We start from the raw sequence: 22406 nt of genomic DNA, 5'->3' as shown, positions 1-22406 counted from the left end.
AGCCCAGTCATTAGTGAATCCCCCAAATAACATAAACTCTGTTCACTTTAAAAATTGGGGAGAGGTGATGGGGTTCTGAAGAGGTGAGAGGGCAGGGAGACTGACCAACAATTGGTCCCCTGACCAGACTGGCTATATTCTAAACACAACTATATGATCTATGTACTCTTGCAGATCACATGGCACATTAATTTCACAGATTCATTGACCTAAAGGAAATTTGGCGGTAGAAAGATGTTTTAACACACATTAATGGTAGATCATAACTTATCACCAATGATTTGGTGTTTTTTGGCTTAGTTCATTCAGCCTTTATATTGAGAAGTCACGTATAAATGTCTTTCAGTATTGCCAAACACAGTAGAAATTCCCAATAATGGAATATCATTTTAACAGTTGATAAATGTGCTAACTTTAAAAGACATAATTAATGAATCTTTTAAACCCTAATGTCAGCTCTTCTGTTTCTCCCAAAAGAGTAATTTGCCAGAAGTGACATTGGAGGTTCTTAATGGGACTGTCAGTCACTGACAAAAAAAAATCTCTGACTAATGAATGAAGAACATGGATGTTTGGGTTTTACTGATTTTTGAGTTTTTATTTGTGTTATGTTTTGTTCAGGGTCTTACAGGTCGCCCTGGAGATGCTGGTCCTCAAGGAAAAGTTGGAGCTCCTGTAAGTTCAATTAGTTCAATTAAAGGTTTCCTGAATTTTATTGTCACTTTCTAGGGTTTCCCTATTTAATGTTTAATGAGGAGTTGAGCTAAATCCAGGCGAGTGGGACTAGCTCAGGAAGGCATTTTGGTCAGCATGGACGAGCTGGGCTAAAGGGCCTGTTGCTGACCTGTTATCTCTACGATACTATAAAAATAGGTAACTTTGACTGCGATGTAGAGACAGTCTCAGCATGGACTGTTCTGTTGTTTCAGCTGAAGAGCAAAAAATAACAGAGGATACACAGAGGCCACAGAGTCAGGTTATTTGACCCATTGAGTCTGCATTGGGTCACATTTCACCCTTCTATATCAATAGCCCTGCAAGTTTATTTTCCTCAAGTGCCTGTCCAGTTTCTTTTTGCAATCAGTCATCATGTCTGCTTCCGTCACATCTGTGGGTAGCAAATTCCAGGTCAATACATTAAAAAAAATGCTCTTCCTTTACAGTTCAAAGCCTTAATTCTGTGCTCCCCACCCCCACTCTCTGTAGCATGAGATGGAAACAACTTATCTTTGCCTCCCTTATTTTAATTTATTATTATCTTGTGCATTTCTACAATGCCTCCCCTCAGTCTCCTTTGCTCCAAGGACAACAAGCCTCATTCCTCCAAATTAACCTTGAAGCTAAAACCCTCATCCCTAGTGCCATTCTGGCATAGCTCCTCTGCAACCTCCCAAGGACAAAGACCTCCTCCTGATCGGAACTGGATGCAACCAATTGATTGTGGCCTAATTAGAGTTTTATCAAAGATCAGCACGACTTCTCAGCTTTTGAACCCAATGCCTCTATTTAAGAAGCCCGCAATCCCACATACTTCGCTAACTAACCTTTAGAAATGTCCTACAACCTTCCAAGATTAAAATACCTGTATACGATGAGGAAAATATCAAATCATTACATTCTCCTGGGTCATAGAATCTGCAGGCCTTGAAGTCTTCATACCATATCTTAGGTGGAGAAGAGTATATGTACCCAGACTTGGAGCATCGCATTCAAATCTATAAGAGACGGTATATGTTCCACAGCATTCACCCCATCTTAGGAAGGGAGGGTACATGTTTCAAGCATTCAGACAATCTGTCAAAGGTAATCAAGGGTATTCTTGCCAATCCTTTCAGACTTCCATTTATGCTAAGTAATAAAAAAATATGGGTGCTGAGCATTTTCTTGGACATGCAAAACATTCAGATCACCATTTCCTAGTGAAATGAGAGTATGATAGACTAAGCTGTTCCTCAAGTAATCAGTCTTCAGGAAGATAGGGGTAATGTGCAATCATCAAGAAAATTTCTAAGAATGATTTAAGCTTCACTGTGTTGTTGCTTTTTTATAATTTATTAGTGTTCAGGTTAATGCAGAATAAATGTAATCAACATTAACTGCTGTATGACAGGTAGCAGATTAACCTTTCTCTCTTGTCTGAAGGGTGTTCCTGGTGAAGATGGTCGTCCTGGTCCACCTGGTCCACAGGGTGCTAGAGGCCAACCTGGTATTATGGGTTTCCCCGGACCAAAGGGTGGAAATGTAAGAAAAACACTTCACTTACTTTCATTTCTGCTTCTACCTTGTATTCTGCTTTCGGTATGTCTTGTGTTGTACTCCCTAGTACTTTCAATAGATTTCTTGTAAAGATAAAACAAAACAATTTGATTGATCCAATGTTCTGCCAAGATTAAATGTAAACTTATTTTGTTTCTTTCTTTTCACTAGGGTGAGCCTGGCAAGGCTGGTGAGAAGGGTATCCCTGGTGCTCCTGGGTTGAGGGTAGGTAACCCTATATTTTTCAGAACAATTGTAATTCAACAAGTGAAGGCTATCAATCATGATTGACCACACTTCATAGAATCATGCCATGGTCACCGTTAATGTACGTCTTGACTAAATACAGCATCTATGTACGATATATTGGCCGTAATATAATTTTCTGAGGCATCTGATAGAAACATTGCGAACAGAGGATACGTAATTGGAAACAGCAAGACACATTGTTCATTAGAAATGATTCCTTAATGCAGGATGTCTTCTGAGTATTTTGTTGTGATGAGCGGACACATTGAGTACCCAGCCTATCTTACCATATAGTCTTCTTTTACAGATGTTAATATCCTGAAGCAAGTGGCCTAACTATATGTAAATTTATGGAAATACAGTAAATATAGTCAATTGCCACTGATATCAAAATGAAGTTGTTATTACACTGGGAGATCTTGCAATAGTATACTGAAATATTACCTAATGGATTGACCATCAAAATTATAGTGTGATTTGCCTCAGTACAGAGTAGCATAATAAAATGCTATGATTTAATACCGTTTTTATATAGTATCGTAAAGCAAGATACAAGCAAGTGTCGAATATTACACGTAAGATCCGTGATTTTCAATTACCAGGGCTGAGTTTAAGCAAAGCATGGATTAGAAAACTGACACTTGTGCTGCCACACTTTTATTGCCATTACCAGTTACTTGAGCATTCTCCATTATGGGAATGTGGGTTTAGCTAACTCACTTCAGACATTCTGCAAGTCTTCATAACACAAACCAGCAATAGTAACCGATTCATTGGTCTCACCAAATATAATCTATAACATATGTCATTCCTGTTATGAGTAGTGTGTATTTTGTATTACAGAGATAGATGGATACTTTATTGATCCAAAAGGAAATTACAGTGTCACAGTAGCATTACAAGTGCAGAGATAAACAAATATTAGAAGAGAAGTAAGAAACAATAAAAAAGTAAGTTACCACAAACAGTCTAACAGGAGAGGTAATCACTTCCCCTGCTATATGTTGACTCATTATAGAGCCTAATGGTCAAGGGTAAAAATGACCTCATATAGCGCTCTTTGGAGTAGCACAGTTGTCTTAGTCTATTACAGTATACTATATGTGCAATATACATATATATCTGAAGTGCTACAAATTTCAGTTATAATGTAGTATGTATATTTACCATATTTCATATTATTTTACAAACAATCCACAATATTCAGATCAAAAGAACACCAAATTATATTAAATCTGACAGATTTATTATCGGATATTTGCAGTTGGAACTGAATGTAATTCACATTACATTGTGTAAGAGTGAATTGGGAGTGCAATATACCCATATGCAAATATCATCCACAGCATTATATAATATAACATATGTAGGGAACTATATTGGCAATAGGGAACATCACAATATGCAATGTATGAATAATACTGTATGTTATAGCATAATAACATGTAATAGTTTTAAAGTGCTGCACTCACAGGATCGAAAGAATACTCTTAAAATCTATTTGCTAATTCCTTCACTGCATACTAAAGGATATTCTTGATTCTTAATAGGGTCTGCCTGGCAAAGATGGGGAGACAGGCGCTCAAGGTCCTTCTGGTCCATCTGTGAGTTGAAATACTTTGGATAATTTGTTGTATGAGCAGACATATTTCATTTAAAAATGTGTAATGTCTTTACATCAGTTGTCACAGTCCTCTATACTGACACAGGCTCCATGGACTGCCACAGAGAGTCATGGTTCCATATAGCATGGGAACAGGCCCTTTGGCGGACTGAGTCAGCACCATCAAACACCCATTTAAATATCATCATATTTTAATCTGACATCAAAATTCAGCTACAAAATTCATTAAATTCAGTAACTTTCAATTAAGTAAAATAAGGACCGACTCTAAAACATTTCAGTATTTCAAGTGCTGTTTTCATTATTTTATACTTTACAAATGCTATTTCAATCAACATATTTCAATGTGGCCACTAATACTTTCATGAAAAGTGTGTGCCTGGAAATATTTTCAGTGTTATGCAACTGGAAATTGAGTTTTCCACATATGGAACATAATAACATTTTTTCCAGATAATTTTGCATCACTCAGAATAGTTGACCAGGCCATCCTGCTATGGCCCACATTTTCCATACAAGTGTGCACAAAATGATCTTCTCCCCACTTTTTCTGGAACATTGAATACTTAGCCAATAATATCCAAGAGGCTCCTGTCCTGGGACGCTCCTGGAATAATGTAGACTTACTCCCACAGCACACACATTTAAAGAGTAGGTTAATTACTTGTGAATAGCTTTAGGACACTCCTCCATCATTACCACTGCACATTTGATTATACAAGTGTGCAACACCCATGCTCTTACAACCAAGACCTCAGGTTCAGTTGGAACTGAATTTTGACCTCATTTGATCCATTTTAACACATCACTATAATTTTGATTCAATACTGTGTTAAAAGCCAAAGTATTGCTCACTCCTGACATTGCTCTTGTTTCATTTTACAGGGTCCTGCTGGTGAGAGAGGTGAACAAGGTCCACCCGGTCCTCCTGGCTTCCAGGTATTTAAGATAAAATTTGTTTAATATCATTTAAGCATCACGCTAAGGAGCTGAAGGTAATCAGCAAATCAAGCATCTGCTGCCTCTTGTGTCTCATATTACTGAAACACTTAGAAACATAGAAAACCTACAGCACAATACAGGCCCTTCGGCCCACAAAGTTGTGCTGAACATGTCCCTACCTCAGAAATTAATAGGCTTACCTATAGCCCTCTATTTTAAATCATACTCACAGTTAGATATAGAGCGCAGATACAGACGCTTCAGCCCTCTGAGTCTGTGCCAACCATCAAGCACCTTTATACCAACCCTGATTCCACTTTATTCCACCCAAGTCGGCATCGTTTTCCCCCTCCCACCAGATTTTATTTCTCACCAACACACGAGGGACAATGAGCTTGAGTTCCTCAAGCATTTTGTGTGTGTGTTGCTCGGATTTCCAGTATCTGCAGATTTTCGCTTGTTTGTGACACAAGGGACAATGTTTTACAGAAGCCAATTAAAACAGAGCTGCTTTAAATTTGTGATAGAGAATTAGCACACTGTTTTGAATTCTAAATACTTTAAGATTCTAAATCTATTGCAGCCTAAAGTTACATTTTTATACATATAACTATGTTATATTTATTGAACAAGAACAGTGAATCTACTTCTTTTGTTTCCGTTTATTATTAAGTATTATCAAATCTTTAGTTTTAGATTTTCCTGTACTAATCAATCTGTTTTACTTTTATTTCAGGGTCTGCCAGGTCCCCCAGGTCCTCCCGGTGAGGGTGGCAAGCCAGGTGACCAGGTATGTAATCCATTGATCACAGGCAATGCTTCCTTTAATAGCTAAATATCCATCTTTTCAGATTTAGCCTTTTGTTTATTATATATATTATACTTATACTTAGATATTACTTAAATATACTTATATATTATACTTATATTATTATACTTATATATATTAGGTCAATGTTAAAGACAGAGCTAGTAGGATAGGGTAGATAGGTAGAAATCAGCAGTAGCAATGTATAGCTTGTCAAAACACATCAATGTGTTTCATACAGTAGGTTATTAATAATCAATGAATCTATGACTCATACAGCACAGAAACCAGCCCTTCAAGCAACCATTCACAATAGGCCCAGTTTTATTCTTTCCATCAACTCCCCCGAAACACTAGGGAATAACTTACAGTGGCCGATTAACCCACCAACCCACATCTTTGGGATGTGGGAGGAAATTGGAGCAGCCGGAGGAAAAGGTTAAAGTCTGTCCTGAGCCTGATAGGCTCATCAGGCTGGTACTTATGCTGGTTTCCGTGACCTCCAGCATTTTGCCAGTACCCATTTTCAGCTGGGTGGACTGGAACAGTGTTAAGTGCTTTGCTCATAACATGATATCTCGGCTGGGGCTTGAACTCACAACCCTCAGATTGCTAGTCCAACACCTTAACCACTTGGCCATGCGCCACACTAGCTGGAGGAAACCCACATGGAAAAAGGGAGGATGTCAGAATTGAACCTACGTTTCTAGAACTGTGAGCAGCCACTCTACTAGCTGTGCCACCGGCTACTGTTACCTGGCACTACATATGGCCTTTATAAGATTATATTAGTGAAGAAGCACTGGAGAGACATTATTTTGGGTCTCAAGAAATAAAGGAGGTAATTTAGATTTTGGTGGGCAAAACAGAAGGTGCTTTTACACTTCTGGTTTTGCTTCATTAAAATTAATCAAAAAATAAACCAACCAACATCTAAAATGAGCTAATGTTTTATTTTTGTTGCTTGTTTATTGATTCATTGAACAATTCTAAATAATATGGATGCATCTTGATTACAATGGAATCATGATTCGGGAATGAAGAAGGGGATGAAGGGTAATTTAGTTTAGGAGGAGCAAAGAGAAAATATTCTGAGCACAATTGCTAAGTAGTCTGGATAAAATAGAGGCAGAAAAATTTCCAAAAACAAATGATATTTAGAAACCGAAGTGAGAGAGAATTAATTGTGACCAGGCCTCTCTGAGGTGGTAACAGTATTGGTCTTTGCTACGTTGAGACTAACTGTCCAGCTTGTAATTGAATTTTGTAAAGAAGACCCAAATACAATGTTGTAGAATTAGTATTGGCCATGCTTCAAACAGGCTGCTTTCATACAGGTTTGAAATCATCGCATGATAGAAAATTCATGTCTCAGAATGAGGCCTTGCAGGCTGTTTTGTCTGTCCTATTTGTAAAAGAACTCCCCACTTTCCAGCACTGCAGTTCAGCGCCCTTTACATAGAAGTGCTATTTAAATATGGGAAGGCACCCTCTCAAACAGTGAGCTGCAGACCCCCATGACCCCATGGAGTGACTGAAATGACTCAACCTTTATGCTCCTATGTATAAGGGCAAAGGGTGCAATGGTTACCGTCTGTAATCACTTACCTGTGCTTTCTCATTCTTGAACAGGGTGTCCCAGGTGAGGCTGGAGCAGCAGGTCCGACTGGTCCAAGAGTAAGTATCACATTCTTCCTTAAATATATAAATAGATACATCAACAACAAAGTTACCCGCCTTAGTGTGCCAACCTTCACTATCAACTCTTAGACAGTTCTATAATATCACAAAGTGCTACCATGATCTGCCAGGTTGCATTTGCCTAAACTATTACAAATCCCTACAGTGTTACAGATTCTTAAGCTGCTCCATATCGCACAATATTACAGAGCCATTGCAATTTTACAAATCATGCGTTACATATCCTTTCAATGTTACAAGCACTTATAGTGTTACACCTCCCTTTAACATTACAAGCTCTCTGTAACCAATCACTTATGCATTGTTTTACCTCCCTAAACTTTACAAATACACCTTTACTTTTACAGACCCTTTGCAGTGCTGCTAAATCCCTATATTGCCAGGTGCCTCTGTATATTGCTGTTAGATTCTCTCCCCATACTGTTACAGATCCCCTATCTGTGTTATAAACACTCAGAGATCTCTGCAGAATCACATATCTTGGAGTTAGAGAGAGATGCAATGTAGAAAGAGGCCCTGCAGCCTACTGAATCTGTGTCGACCATCAATCATCCATTTTCACTGATCCTACACTAATCCAAAATTTTATTATTCTCCTCACAGTCCCATCAACTCCCCCCAGATTCTACCCTTCCCCCATCTACGCACTGGCAGCGAATTACAGCAGCCAATTAACCTTCTAACCTGCACACCTTCGGGATGTGGAAGGAAGCTGGAGCACACAGATGAAACCCACACAGTCGCGGGGAGAACCTGCAGACTCCACACAGACCCACAGCCAAGAATGAGCCTGGATTTCTGGCACTATGAGGCAATGGCTCTACTAGCTGTGTTGCCCTATCTCAGTCCTGTTACAGTTCCTTGTAATGTTACAGACCACTCTATAGGTAAAAGTCCCTGCAGAAACATAGAAAACCTGCAGCACAATACAGGTGCTTCGGCCCACAAAGCTGTGGCGAACATGTCCTTACTTAGAAATTACCTACGGTTACCCACAGCCCTCTATTTTTCTAAGCTCCATGTACCTATCCAGGAGTCTCTTAAAAGACCCTATCGTTTCCACCTCCACCACCATTGCTGGCAGCCCATTCCACACACTCACCACTCTCTGTGTAAAAAAAAACTGACCCCTGACATCTCCTTTGTACCTACTTCCAAGCACCATAAAACTGTGCCCTCTTGTGCTAGCCATTTCAGCCCTGGGGAAAAGCCTCTGACTATCCACATGATCAATGCCTCTCATCATCTTATACACCTCTATCGGGTCACCTCTCATCCTCCTCCGCTCCAAGCAGAAAAGGCCGAGTTCACTCAACCTATTCTCATAAGGCATGCTCCCCAATCCAGGCAACATCATTGTAAATCTCCTCTGCACCCTTTCTATGGCTTCCACATTCTTCCTGTAGTGAGGCAACCGGAACTGAGCACAGTACTCCAAGTGGGGTCTGACCAGGATCCTATATAAGCTGTAACATTACCTCTCGGCTCCTAAACTCAATCCCACGATTGATAAAGGCCAATGCATTGTATGTGTTCTTCACCACAGAATGTAGTTTTAGACTCCTGCAGTATTAGATATCACTATACCTCTCTGAAGTATTATATAACCCTATATCGATGCATATCCCTACAGTATTTCAGAACCCTTGTAGTGTTAGAAATTGCTATACCCCTACGCATCCCAACCATGTTACAAACTCACTATAGGTACTAATCCCTATAATGTTACACTTCTCTATATTGCTATACCTCCCTTTTGATATGTAGACTTCTCTAACTTTGCGGGGTTACACATTCATTCAGTGTTATATTTACTTTTACAGATGCCTATATTCTTACAATCTAATAGACTCTCACTGGCATCCCCTATACTGTTCTAAATGCCTGTAGTGCTTCAAATTCCTGCACTGTTGCAGGCCCTGAACTGTTGTTACCTGTATAATTAAGACAACAGTGTTGTTACAGACCCCTTTAGTGTTGAGTATTCCTTTTTTTAAAAGTTCCCCTGCACTGTTAGACACCCATATCTTTTTAACAGTCTCCATAGTACTAAACATCCATATAATGTTACAGACCTCATTACTTTCTCAGACCCCTATGTTGCTATAGATCCCTGTGGTTTTATCTATCCCTGAACTATTACAGATGCATTCCCATGCAGTTAGTATTCTCAATCAATTACTGAACACTCCTGTAGTCTTACAGAGTCCCCTCACCTCACAATGTTATAATTCTCTCTAAATTTTATATATGCCTATGTCAATACTCCTTCCCCCACACCCCCCCAACTATCCAATGCTATTGCAGATACTTATGTACAATTATAGATCTCATTCTGTCACAGGCCCTTATACATGCAGACCACTGCTGTGTAACACTGTGCTATAATGGCCACCTGCATGCTGTTACATACAGATCTCTGCAATGTTACACGATGCTGTAATAGCCCACCATCACGCTGTATCATCCACTTGTGTTACAAATCCCTGTACTTTTCTGATCCCTTTACTTTCTTAGAACTCTTCACTGTTACACACTTTTGTGGCATTATATTTCCCTAATACTGTTACACACCCTGGTGGTGATACTCTGTACTCCCTGGACTTCTTCAGACCCTTTGCAGACCCCTAAGTTTTACATATACCTGCAAGGATACAGACTACCACCTCTCACTAAGCTCTCACTGTACAGACTGCCACCTCTTGTTTTTCCATAACGTTGCAGAGCTTTGCAATGTTATACATCCATATATCATTGCAAACTTTGCCCCTTTACATACACATTACTGTCAAAGTACAGATTCCTGAAATGCTACAGGCTCCTGCAGTATTACATGTCTGTACACTGGTTTGCACATTTCAGACCCCAATGATATTATGTTGCCTTCTATAAAGACTGTTCCATTGTCATTACAGCCCCATTCCATCTTCATAGTTACAAACACACAGTTACAGGCACTTATATTGTTATATATTCCTATAATACTCTGCCCTATATGTGTCAATGATCGCTATGGTATTACACATCCCTACTGTATAACAAGCCCCCATTGCTGTTTATGACTCTTACACTGTTATGTATACCAACAGTCTTATTTATCCACATAATGTTACAGGCACTCCCCCTGTACCATTATTGATCTCTGTATAGCCTTTCCTCAATTTATGTAAGTGGTGCATTCATGGGAAGCATTTCACTAAACAAAATTTGATAAATTGAAAACAGTATGGAAATTGAATTATGAGAAATTTTATGCAGTGCACTCCATTCACAAATAGTAGGTGCTATTTGTTAAAAGCAAAAAGTGGCTTCATAAATTGAAGACGTATTTCAAAGAGTCAATGATGTCATAGCAAAAAACTTCATAAATCAGATGTTCAGGAATACCTGTACTGTTATATATCTGTATACTACTACCCCAGTCCCCTGATGTTACTTTTTCTGTTACAGACCTGTTTTGTTAGATTCCCTTTATGTACAGTTGGATTTGTTACAAACGCAGAGGGTACTTTACATCCCGAAAACGTTACTGACTCTTTATGCTGTTTCATACCACTATACAGTTATAGACTTTTGCAGTGTTAAAGATCCCTATAATGTTACAGACACTTTATTTACTGTTACTGATGCCCATGATTTCACATTATCCAGTTATACTCCTGCTCCTTCCCTATGCAGTTACTGAAATCCCCATGCAGTTAGACACCCCCGTACTGTTTTAGGCATGCATGGTGTTACATATCCATCTACTTTCTACTGCTTAATTCAAACCCCTGTACTATTTTAGATTATTTTACTGTTACAGATCCTCCCCCATACTGTTTCAGTTCTCCCATACCTTTGCTAACCTCTGTAATGTTTCGGATCTCTGTACCAGTACATATCCCTAAACTGTTAGTCCCCTGTTGAGTTATGTATTCTTGCATAGTTGTAGACCTCTTTTCATCTTGCAGACCCTTCTAATGTCATATGTCCCGATGCAATAACTTTCCTTATGCGGTTTAAAAGTGTTTTGCATCTCAATTATTTTACAATGCTACCATTTTGTTACAGACTGGCTCCCTACCCACTCAAACTGTTACAGTTGCTCCTACTCTGTTACGACTTTGTTGGTGTTACAAACCATTATACTTTTACAAATTCTTCCCTTCCCCTGCTGAATAGAGTTACAAGTTCTTTTACTTTTGCATACAACCGATTGTATGACTCATAGCTATAATGTTATAAAGTTATTGACCCCCATGATATTGCCAATCCCTGTAGAGTTACATACATCTATATTGTTACAAATCTCTATATATAATGTTATATACAGTACCTCTTGTCCTGTTACAGATTTCTCTGCTGCTACAAAAACATGTAGTGCTACATATATCTGTACTATTACTATCCTCCTGTATTGTTGATTCATATCCCCAATAACACTGTTATAGGCTGCCGTTGTATAATATAGCCATTTGCCATTAAATAACACTACTTTTACAGAACCACACTCATACTGTTACAGGCCCCTATGGTGCTAAACATTATGACATCCCAGTCCATCCCATATTGATACAAAATCCAGTGTTACAAATACACATGCTGATACAGAACCTACCATATTGTTACACAAACTTTTAATTTTACATATCCGAGTAGTATTACAGATCACTTTGCACATTCTTTTGCAGATCTGTAAAAAGTTAGATTTCCTTAGGCTGTTATATCCTCACAGTGCTACAATACCCATGTTGTCCAAAATCTATTGTGCTACACACATCCCCTTATTGGTGCAGACACCTGCACTATTACACATCTCTATACAGTTATACATCTACTGTATATCATGTTATAGGCTTCATACTGACACAGGTCTCCTATATAGATGGCACTCGAATTTATAGCTGTTCAGGTTACAGAAATTTGCCCTTTCAGAATTCACAAAACTCAACCGAAAAATTTGGGATACGGAATAAAATGCGCTAACATGGAATTCAAGAAAAAAGGAGTTTAGAATTGAACTCTTTTTTTTTCGTTCAACTTGTGTTTCTTGACATGCACAGTTGATCCTGCTTTGCATTACAGTAAACCACAGTATGGACATTGTTTTGGAATGCAACCCCTCCCTAACATGGGAGTGCCTGTATTTTTACAGCCACCTATAGCTTTACAGATAACTGTGTTTTTGTACATTCTTCTCTGCTACTACATACTCTACGGTTTTATATCCATATCTTGTTACATATCCGTATCCTGCTATATGCTCCTATCCTGCTTCACATTCCTCTCATGTAATATCTCCCTATACTTTTACTGATTCAACCGTCGATGTTCCTGGGGGTTACCATTGACTCAAAACTTTAATGGACCAGCCCCAGAGTTGCTGTGGCTACAGTGCAGGGAAGAGGCTGGGAATGCTGGTTCACCTCCTGACACCCCATACACTCTCCACCATCCACAAGGCACAAGTCAGGAGTGTGATGGAATGCTCTCTACTTACCCAATCCCATTAGCTCTCAGGAAGCCCAATACCATCCAAAACAACACAGCCTACTTGATTGACACACCATCCAACACTCTAATATGCATTCCCTCCACCATCAGTGCACAGTGGGTGCAGTGAGTACTATCTACAATATACACTGCACTCACACACTCAGGATACTCCATTGCCTCTGCTACAAAGAAGGACAAGGACAGCAGGCCCAATGGAACACCAGCACCCATAGGTTCCCCCTCCAAGTCACCACTATCCTGATTTGGAAATATCACCAGCCATTCACTGCTGTTAAGATCAAAATTATGAAACTCCCTCCTCAACAACACTAGAGGGGCTGCAGTGGCATACCATTGCCTTCTTGAGGGTATTTAGCTATGGTCAATGAATGTAATCTTGCCTGTGATGCTCAGATCCCAAAAACTGAATAAATTGTTTTTTAAAATACTGTTACATACCCAGTATGCTTGTATATTCCTGGCACTAATCACCACATCCCATTGTGGTTAAACACTCTGAGTTTAGCATACACCCTACCTTGCATTATGCATTCTATTTATGGTATAATTTCATATCATGTAACATACCCTATTATATTCATTTTCTTGTTCTATCTAAGCTTATCCAAGTTGTGCTTTGGCTTTACTTTTGTTCAAATCCCTGTTAAGTGATATGCCCATCCTTGTCCTCAGGGCGAACGTGGTTTCCCAGGTGAACGTGGATCTCCAGGTTCTCAGGGTCTGCAGGGTCCCCGTGGACTTCCAGGTACTCCTGGTGCTGATGGTCCTAAGGTAGGATTCTACCTTTACTCTTATGAAAACTACCATTTTGTTTAAGCATTTATGAAGACCTTTCTCTAACTAGGCTCTTGTTTCATTTCACAGGGTGCAGCTGGTCCTTCTGGTCCCAACGGTGCTCAAGGTCCTCCAGGTCTCCAGGGTATGCCAGGTGAAAGGGGGACTGCTGGAATTCCTGGCCCAAAAGGCGACAGAGTAAGTTTCCTACCTTAGCCCTTCCTACCCTAATTAAATGTGTGACACCAATAGATCATGTATTCTACAGGTTGTTCTCGTTTGTTGGCATCAGTATGCTATTTCTTACTCTAGCCTGAGTTCCTAAATCTTTTCCTTAGAAAAAGGACTTTTTCACAAGCTGGCTGAGGGCTTTAAGATTAAGACAGGAATTGCCAAAGCTGATCATGTGAACTTCTTCGGAACAGGCACAAAAAATAATAAGATTATGAGTTACACAAACTATTTGCACAAAGGACAATATGGGGCGGAACAAGTTACCAGAAAGGCAATCGAAGCAGACAACATCAGCAGGTTCAGTGAGCCACTGGATATTCACCTAGCCAGAAAAAATATTAAGAAGGCAGCAAGCAGACTGGGGTTGATCAATCAAAAAGTGCAGACTTTTAGGGCCTAATAGCGTGTTAAATTTCTCACGTTCTCCAATGTTCATACTGTTGAGACCTGGTTTAGTTCTTTGAGCGCTAGTAGTGCCATATTTGTAATGAACAAAAATTCTTCTATTTTACATAAAGTTTGATGATTGGGGGGTGTAGGAGGAACAATGTTTATGAGATCAGAAAGTAAAGTAAGTAAAATTTCATTGTTGTACTAGCGCAGTACTCATTTGCCTCTCCCTCTCATTTGTTTCTCAGGGTGACAGTGGTGAGAAAGGTCCTGAGGGCGCACCTGGCAAAGATGGCGCACGAGTAAGTAAAACACTCCACAATCACGTTTTCAACATTGTTTTCAATTTACATGTGTTCATTAATGGGTCGCTTAAAGAAGATGGGCATTCTGGATTGCGCCACATACACTGTGAACATAGAAGATTTTGGCCTGTATTTACACCCCATACTTGATATGGTTACCCAATCTAATGCAATCTTCGGCAACTGCAAAATTTAGTAGGACCTACTATAGATATTGCCCTCTGTTGAATAGTCTGTACAATGGGAAGCACTTTTGCTTTATAATGGTGGACTGCCCAAAGCAAATTGGGTAAATCCAGGTCTGGGTCTACGGATTGGGGTGGGGTCAGGAAGGAAAGAGGCCCAGGGGTCTGAGATAGGGAGTGGGTATAGGTGGACATGATTTGAAAGGGGAGTTGAGACAGGATGTTGAGATGGAGATCATTATAAGGTCATTGGGGAGGTTGGTGCAAGAGTCAGTTTCCTGAATCAGTCTGCAGGATCAGTAAGTTCATTGAGAGGAGAGAGTAGAGAGAAGGTTACGGTGGGAGATTGATAGAGGGGTATAAGCTGCCAGAAGTTGTTTTGCTGAGGCAATGGTCGGCAGCTTGGGTCAAGTGGGTGGAACAATGGTTGGTAGGTCAGTGGTCTGTCGGGGTGGGGAGATGGCAAAGAGATACTGAGGAGGCAGTATCACGGAGCTGTTGATCTGAGCTTGCTGGTAGCAGGGAATAATGGGTGGTGGAAGTTGTCACCATAAACAGAAAGGACGTGTATGGGATGTCCAAAGGGGAGCCATATATAAGTATTTTGCTTAAAGTGAGACCACCAGTTGGGGGAACACCAGAAATATAATGAGTGTAGTTATCCTCTTTTGTTCAAGAGCCTGATGGTTGAGGGGTAGCAACTGTTCTTGAATTTGGTGGTGCGAGTCCTGAGGCACCTGTATCTTCTACCTGATGACAGCAGGGAGAAAAGAGCATGGCCTGGGTGGTGAGGATCTCTGATGATGGATGCTGCTTTTCTACGGCAATGTCTCATGTAGATGTGCTCAGTGGTTGGGAGGGTTTTACCCATGATGTACTGAGCTGAATCCACCACCTTTTAGAACATAAGGAATAGTAGGCCATCTGGCCCATCGAGCCTGCTCCGCCATTCAATAAGATCATGGCTGATCTGACCATGGACTCATCTCCACCTACCTGCCTTTTCCCCAAAACCCTTAATTCCCCTACTATGCAAAAATCTATCCAACCTTATCTTAAATATATTTACTAAGGTTTGTGGGATTTTCCACTCAAAGGCATTGGTGCTCCCTCCTTAGACAAGTTCTTAGCACAAGACTCCACAATCTCTGTGAAAGTCTATTTTGGCATGAAAATCCCGGAAGAATCATTCAAGTGTACTTCTATCACCATTGGATGCCATTGCCCATGGCAGGGCTCCTCTATGAATAGGCCCAGCTGAAGCATACAGGCTCTGAAGATCACACTGAGAATGCAATGTTCCTTTATGTTTTTTTTTTAATTCTTGAAACTGAATCATATAGCACCTAAAAATTTGGCTCAATGCAATCCAACTCCCAGCTGACTGTCACCTGGAAATTCCACTGTCAGTTCAACTCATTCCTTCTGCTTTCAAGTATACAGTATTACTGACTATAATGAATGTGTTATCAACAACAGTTCACGTAGTGGTAAGTTCCATGTGTTATAACTTCACTTTGAAATTAGTGTGATTGTTAATTCTCTTTCTCTTTCTAGGGTTTAACTGGTCCAATTGGTCCACCTGGCCCGGCTGGTCCCAATGGAGAGAAGGTAAAAATACTGAATTTTACTTTTATACAAAATGCTAACAAACCTTCTTAAATCATATTTGCAGAGGTTACTTATATGTTGCTTCTCACCTTAAATAAACAAAATATATATATTGAAATGCTTCAATGTTTTCCTCTTTATTACTTTGGCTGCCCCCTACTTCTTAATAATACTTATTTTTCTGTCTTCTTTAGGGTGAGGCAGGTCCTCGTGGTCCAACAGGTGCTGCAGGTGCTCGTGGTGCTCCTGTAAGTGTGAAAGATGTTCTTCTTTACTTCAAAAATAATATAGCTGATGAGATTTTTTAAAATTCCACATGAACTCTGGGATTTATACTGAATTTAAAAACCCAATTTGGGAGTTAAGATAACATACCTTGTTCAGTGCCTAATTATGCAGATACTAGAATTCCATCCTGCAAATTTAATACAGGTTGAAACTCTCTTGTTACACTTGACCAGACCACAGAAATTGCCCCCAGTCATCTTTCCCTGAGCAGGAGAACTGTTCATTTTAAGTATAGATGCTTCCTGCATTCCATAAGTTTCTAAGAACTGTCCATAACCTGATATTTCCCTAAATTGGGAAATGTGCCAACTGAGAGTGCTAAAGTTGCACTGATAGGTTAAATAGATACTGTACAGATTAGTACAGACCTTAGTTAATTTTAGGTCATTGTTAGATCTTAATTAGGATGACTTAATTAGTACAGATCTGTACTATCAATTCACGTCATGCCAGATCACAGATTTGTTGGACTAGAGAGTTTCAACCTGTAACTAATGCTCATGATTTATGGCTCAAAATTTATAAAATTGTCTCTAGCTGTAGTTCCGGTCATATCTTACTGTAGTTTCTTTCTTATCTTCATCTGTGCCCTCTCCAAACCTATCTTGCTCATCAAACCTACCTCTTAATCCCATTAAACTGGCATCAATCCTAGCTTCCTATTGACTGATACTTTTAATGGTTCTGTCTCTCAGGTACTAACTACTTCCCCTTCATAGTGCTACATCACATTTCTCAAAGCCTTTCAATCCTCTGTCTTTCCAAAATACCATCCATTCTTCAATCTCCCTTTCGTCTGCAAGGTCATTGAATGTACTGTAGATTTTTAAATTCATGTTTAAGCGCTTGGATATGTTACTGAAACTCAGCATGTAAGTGAGGCAGATGAGTAGAAAAGAAAAAGATATTTTAGCCTTTATTGCAAGAAGACCTGAAGCCAGGAGCAAAGATGTATTGCTGCATTTATTTATTTATGACTTTTGTGAGACTACACTTGGGAGTTTTGTGCACAATGTTGATCTCTTTACCCTAAAAAAAAAGATTTGCTTGCCAAAGAGAGATAAAGATTCACTGGACTGGGTCAATGGATGGCAAGTTTGCCATTCAACAAAAGATTGAGTTGACAAGCCTGTATTCCCTATAGTTTAGAAAATGGAGAGATCTAAACTTACAATATACAGGGCTTAGTGGGTTAGATGCAGGGGTGGAAATTTCCCCTGGCTGGGGAGAACATTTTGGAGGCAGTGATCATAATATGTTAGAATTAACATAGTTATGGAAAATGACAGTGAAAAAAGGAGTAACATTTTCATAAGAAGGAAAAGGATGTAATTAGGAAAGTGTAGGTTCAATTAGATACCAAAACCGTGTGTTTGAAGGCAGAAAATGCATATAGTGCTAAATGAATAATTTGTACCTTATTTCATGGAAGGGGTGGATAATATAGACACATCATGAAGCAGAAAGTATAATAAAATATTGGAATTAAACAAAGAGTGTATATTATAATAAGAGTTATAGCATCTTTAAAAGTGCACCAATTGCCAAACATGGATAAAATATATACAAAGCTTTTAAAAGAAGCAAGGAAGAAATAATACAGTCCCTAACTATTCCAGTTCCTTTTAGCTACTGGCATACTGCAGCAGGGTTGGAAAACAACTAATGTTGAACTGTTATCCAATAAAAGAGAAGGGAATAAACTGTGAGGTCAGCCTCACATTGGCAGTGGGCAAACCGTTGGATGTAATTATGAGAGGCAACATAAATCAGTACCTAAAGTGGCAAAGATTAATCAAGGAAAGTCAGTAACTTGATTGAAGATCTTGAGGAAGGGCGTTGAGGGTACCACATCTAATACGTTCAGGAAAAGCATTAGGCAATGTCTTACTTGGCTGATTAGACCACAGCCAGAGTAATATGTACAGTTTTGATCAGCACAGTGTGGAGGGATGTTTCCACTAGAGGGGGTGTAGAGATTGACAAGGGCGTCACCAGTTTTAGAAATATATAGTTAAGAACAGTGACAGAGTAGTCTTAGAACAAAGGAAGATAAGCAGAGAGTTAATGTGTCAAATTCTGAGAAGTATGGTCCAGGTGAACAGGAATGATGTCTTTCCCATGGCAGTGCAGTTGATAATTAGGGAATATAGATTAAGTAATTGGTAGAATGGGAGGAAATGGTTTTTCACCTGAAGGGTGGTGGGGTCATGAACTTGCTTCCTGAAAGATAGTGCAGCAGGAACCTTGCTGCATTTAAAAGGCATCTAACTAAGCATTTGAAAGGCCGTAACTGTAGGTTTCAGAGAAAGAGCTGAGCAGTGTGCAGAACCATAGGTAGGTCTTTTGGCAGCAAGGAGTGGTGTGGAATAGTCAAGTTTAGAGAAAAATAAATAGATGCATGAGCAAAAAGGTACAAGGTCAATGTCAACCTGGAATGGATCAATTTGAAGTTATCAATTTTGATTTGCACTCACCAGATATGATGCATGGTTCCTTATCACTTGAGGACTGGCCAGTGTGAAATTGGGATGTGAAGGAAATGCTCTAGGGTTGGAGACCTGAAAGGGTTATTTCTTATGCTTCTTGGCCTTTGGGATCAAAATTTGTTCCTTTAATATGGGCTGTGCATTGTTGCTGCAACCATTATTGCAACATCACCTAACCACTTTCATCACCTTTGGATATTATGTATGCTTTGTAATAACTGCCATATATCATTTATTATTTTGTCATTTGAAAATATTCAAAAGCAGTATCTTTTATAACAGATTATGAATTATGTCCATGTTAAAATTCCAAAATCCAAGCTAATTGCAGCATTGATTTGTACAAAGAAAATATAAAATAATGATAGATTGTGTGAATTAACTCCTTGAAGTACAGGATAGCTTTAAGAAATTGCATGTTTTTTAAGTTTAAAGTGGGGACCAAATTGAATCATCCTCACATGAGAATAGGGCTTGATGATGAGGATCTGCAAAAGGGAAACAATTATTTTATATATCTTGTTTAGTTCTAGATACATAATGTTAAAAGCTCAGTCTTTTCAGCCCAGATTTAACTTAATGTTCTGTGTGAGCTTTCAAGTTTTGTAGATGTGAAACAATAAGTTATTCATGAATAAGCTGAATAGAAACAAAAGTCCTTTGGATGACATTCTTCATTGGTCAGTGTCCTTCATAACAACTGGACAATTTAGGGTCACCTTTATGCATAATCTACTATCTTTGTATTTCAGGGTGAACGTGGTGAGACAGGCCCTCCTGGTCCTGCTGGCTTTGCTGGTCCCCCTGTAAGTATTGATACAGAAAGATTCAAATAATTGTCTGAATAAGTTATAGATGTATATTAGCACACTACACAGAGATCAATTTCATAATAGGATATAAACACGCAGGCATCTTCTATTAAATAGCAAACATAGAGTGGATACATGTAAACACACTTGGGTCCAATTTATTTCTTTGTGTTGTTTAATTATATGTATTATATTTATATTGTTACTTTATAGTATTCAGTTTAATGTTTTTATCCATGCAATTTAATATGAACATTTATTGCTTCAGATGCACAGGCTAGTAAACTGTCCTCAACAGCCATCATGTCCTCTGCAAAATCAGTGGCTCTATTTACACTAATGGCATCAGTATCCCCTAATTGAGTAGAATTATTGCTATTTCAACCAGCAGCTGAATGTGATCGGGTACAACTTACTGCTGGATGATTGTGCTAAGATCCTCCCTCCAGAATCTCTGGGTGGTGAAGGTACAATTGTGTTCGTCTGATGGAGATCAATATCTATCATGGACGTTGGAGAATGATATCTCTTCCTAGATAGTGGAGGTTGAAAGTACCTTCAGAATTTCTGATCTGAGCGAGAAAGCGTGATCTAGGTACTAGAGAATGCTTTTATAGCAGCATACAGAGTAATGCAGTGGGGCTACAATCATTTAGATGGTTATGGATCCATCCTCATAATATGGATGATACTGAAGGTCTTGGAACTTCATGGTGACCCAATGAGCATTGTTCATTTTCAGAATTGAAAATGTGCTGCTTGCTACAATTATGAGGGGCTGAGGGGTGCTCAGCAAAAAACATCAAGCTGAGTAGCAGTGAAAGCAACTGGGAGTAGTGGGGGTGGTGGTTAAATGCTGACTGAAGGAAGGGTTGATGGCCGGGTGGGTGGATGCATGCAAGGTACTGGATGCCTGTACTGATCATGTATGGGAGCCCCTTCCAGTATTATATGAATACAATATAGCTATTCAGAGTATTGCCACCTATCATCAACTAACCTTTGTCCCAGGATTGAATTTCCTGCTGAAAATGCATATTCACTTGGAATGGAGGACTGGAGTTACAAGGAGAGATTTGGTAGGCTGGGATTTTTCTCACTGAGCATAGGAGACCAAGGGTGACCTTACAAAGACTTATAAAATTAGAAGCATAGTCAGTTGTGTTTTTCCCTTAAGGTAGGGGAGTCTAAAGTTAGAGGGCATTGGTTTAACAGGAGAAGGGAGAAATTTACAGTTCTTCACACAAAGGGTGGTGAATACCTTGAACAAGTTACCAAAGGAGTTAGTGGATGCAGATACAGTAACAATATTTAAAAGGCATTGGACAGAAGCTTTGCTAGTAAGGTATAGGAGGATATGGGCCTAATGCAGGCCCATTTCTATGCCATATGATCCTGTCACTCTCCATGAGGTGATATATTTGAAGTCAACCAATATCAAGATTGGCACAATGCAGCCACATTTCCAGTGCTGAGTTAAACGTGACATAAAACATTGGAAGATAACAAAACTCAATTACAATCAGTTTTGAATCCCATTTCTAGTAAACAATCCCTATTGGCTCATGAAAGTTGGACCACCTGCCCTCCTCCAGCCCCACAGTTGGCTTGATGAGGGAAGCTCTCTCTCGGGGTCCCTGCTCCAAAATGAATGGCAGACCTCCTTGTGGTTCCCTGCCTTAGCTGTTAGAGGCCAGTCTCTCTAGGATCCCTACATTAGAGGCAAGATCTTCAATAAGATTCCCACCCTCGCAGATGAAGACCAGATCTCCCTCCAGGATCCTTGCCTGAGCTGACGAAGGAATGGAATTGGTCCTATTGTTTGCTATTTATTTAGTTAGTTCATACGATTCAATTGTTATTTAATTCACATGGACAGCCACTGACTTGGTCATATGTCATTTCAACAGTTATTGCATCTGTTGCAAAAATTATGTCCTGTATGCCCTAATTGGAGGTGCAGTGAGTATTAATGCCGCTACTGGTCAGTGGAAGTCAGGTCGAACGCATACCCTTGCTTTAGCTGAGAAAAGTAGGATCTTGTTAAGGACTTTCTTGAGTTAGCTAAAATCACAATTTCAAAATTATTCTAGGCTATTTTTCACACTCCCATGTTTCTTTGCCAACAGGGTTCAGATGGTCAGGCTGGTCCCAAGGGCGAACCTGGCGAAACTGGACAAAAAGGTGATGCTGGCGCTCCTGGTCCTCAAGGTCCATCAGGTGCTCCTGGTCCACAGGT

At 39.5% G+C, this 22406-nt stretch overlaps 1 protein-coding gene across 3 annotated transcripts in view; it reads left to right on the top strand.

Annotated features, from left to right (window-relative positions):
• Positions 1–22406, top strand: part of LOC132384708 (collagen alpha-1(II) chain) — a 97330-nt gene that overhangs the window by 49954 nt on the left and 24970 nt on the right. For all 3 annotated transcript variants that reach the window (XM_059956082.1, XM_059956081.1, XM_059956080.1), the window contains 14 exons: positions 622–675; positions 2143–2241; positions 2428–2481; positions 4056–4109; positions 5015–5068; positions 5808–5861; positions 7512–7556; positions 13752–13850; positions 13944–14051; positions 14726–14779; positions 16525–16578; positions 16773–16826; positions 20108–20161; positions 22297–22404. In XM_059956082.1, the coding sequence (XP_059812065.1) occupies positions 622–675; positions 2143–2241; positions 2428–2481; positions 4056–4109; positions 5015–5068; positions 5808–5861; positions 7512–7556; positions 13752–13850; positions 13944–14051; positions 14726–14779; positions 16525–16578; positions 16773–16826; positions 20108–20161; positions 22297–22404 (945 nt within the window). The remainder of the gene's footprint in view (positions 1–621; positions 676–2142; positions 2242–2427; positions 2482–4055; positions 4110–5014; positions 5069–5807; positions 5862–7511; positions 7557–13751; positions 13851–13943; positions 14052–14725; positions 14780–16524; positions 16579–16772; positions 16827–20107; positions 20162–22296; positions 22405–22406) is intronic.

Source organism: Hypanus sabinus, chromosome X1 (assembly GCF_030144855.1).
Source record: "Hypanus sabinus isolate sHypSab1 chromosome X1, sHypSab1.hap1, whole genome shotgun sequence".
Classification (NCBI taxonomy): Eukaryota; Metazoa; Chordata; class Chondrichthyes; order Myliobatiformes; family Dasyatidae; genus Hypanus; species Hypanus sabinus.
This window is presented reverse-complemented; position numbering and strand designations above follow the sequence as displayed.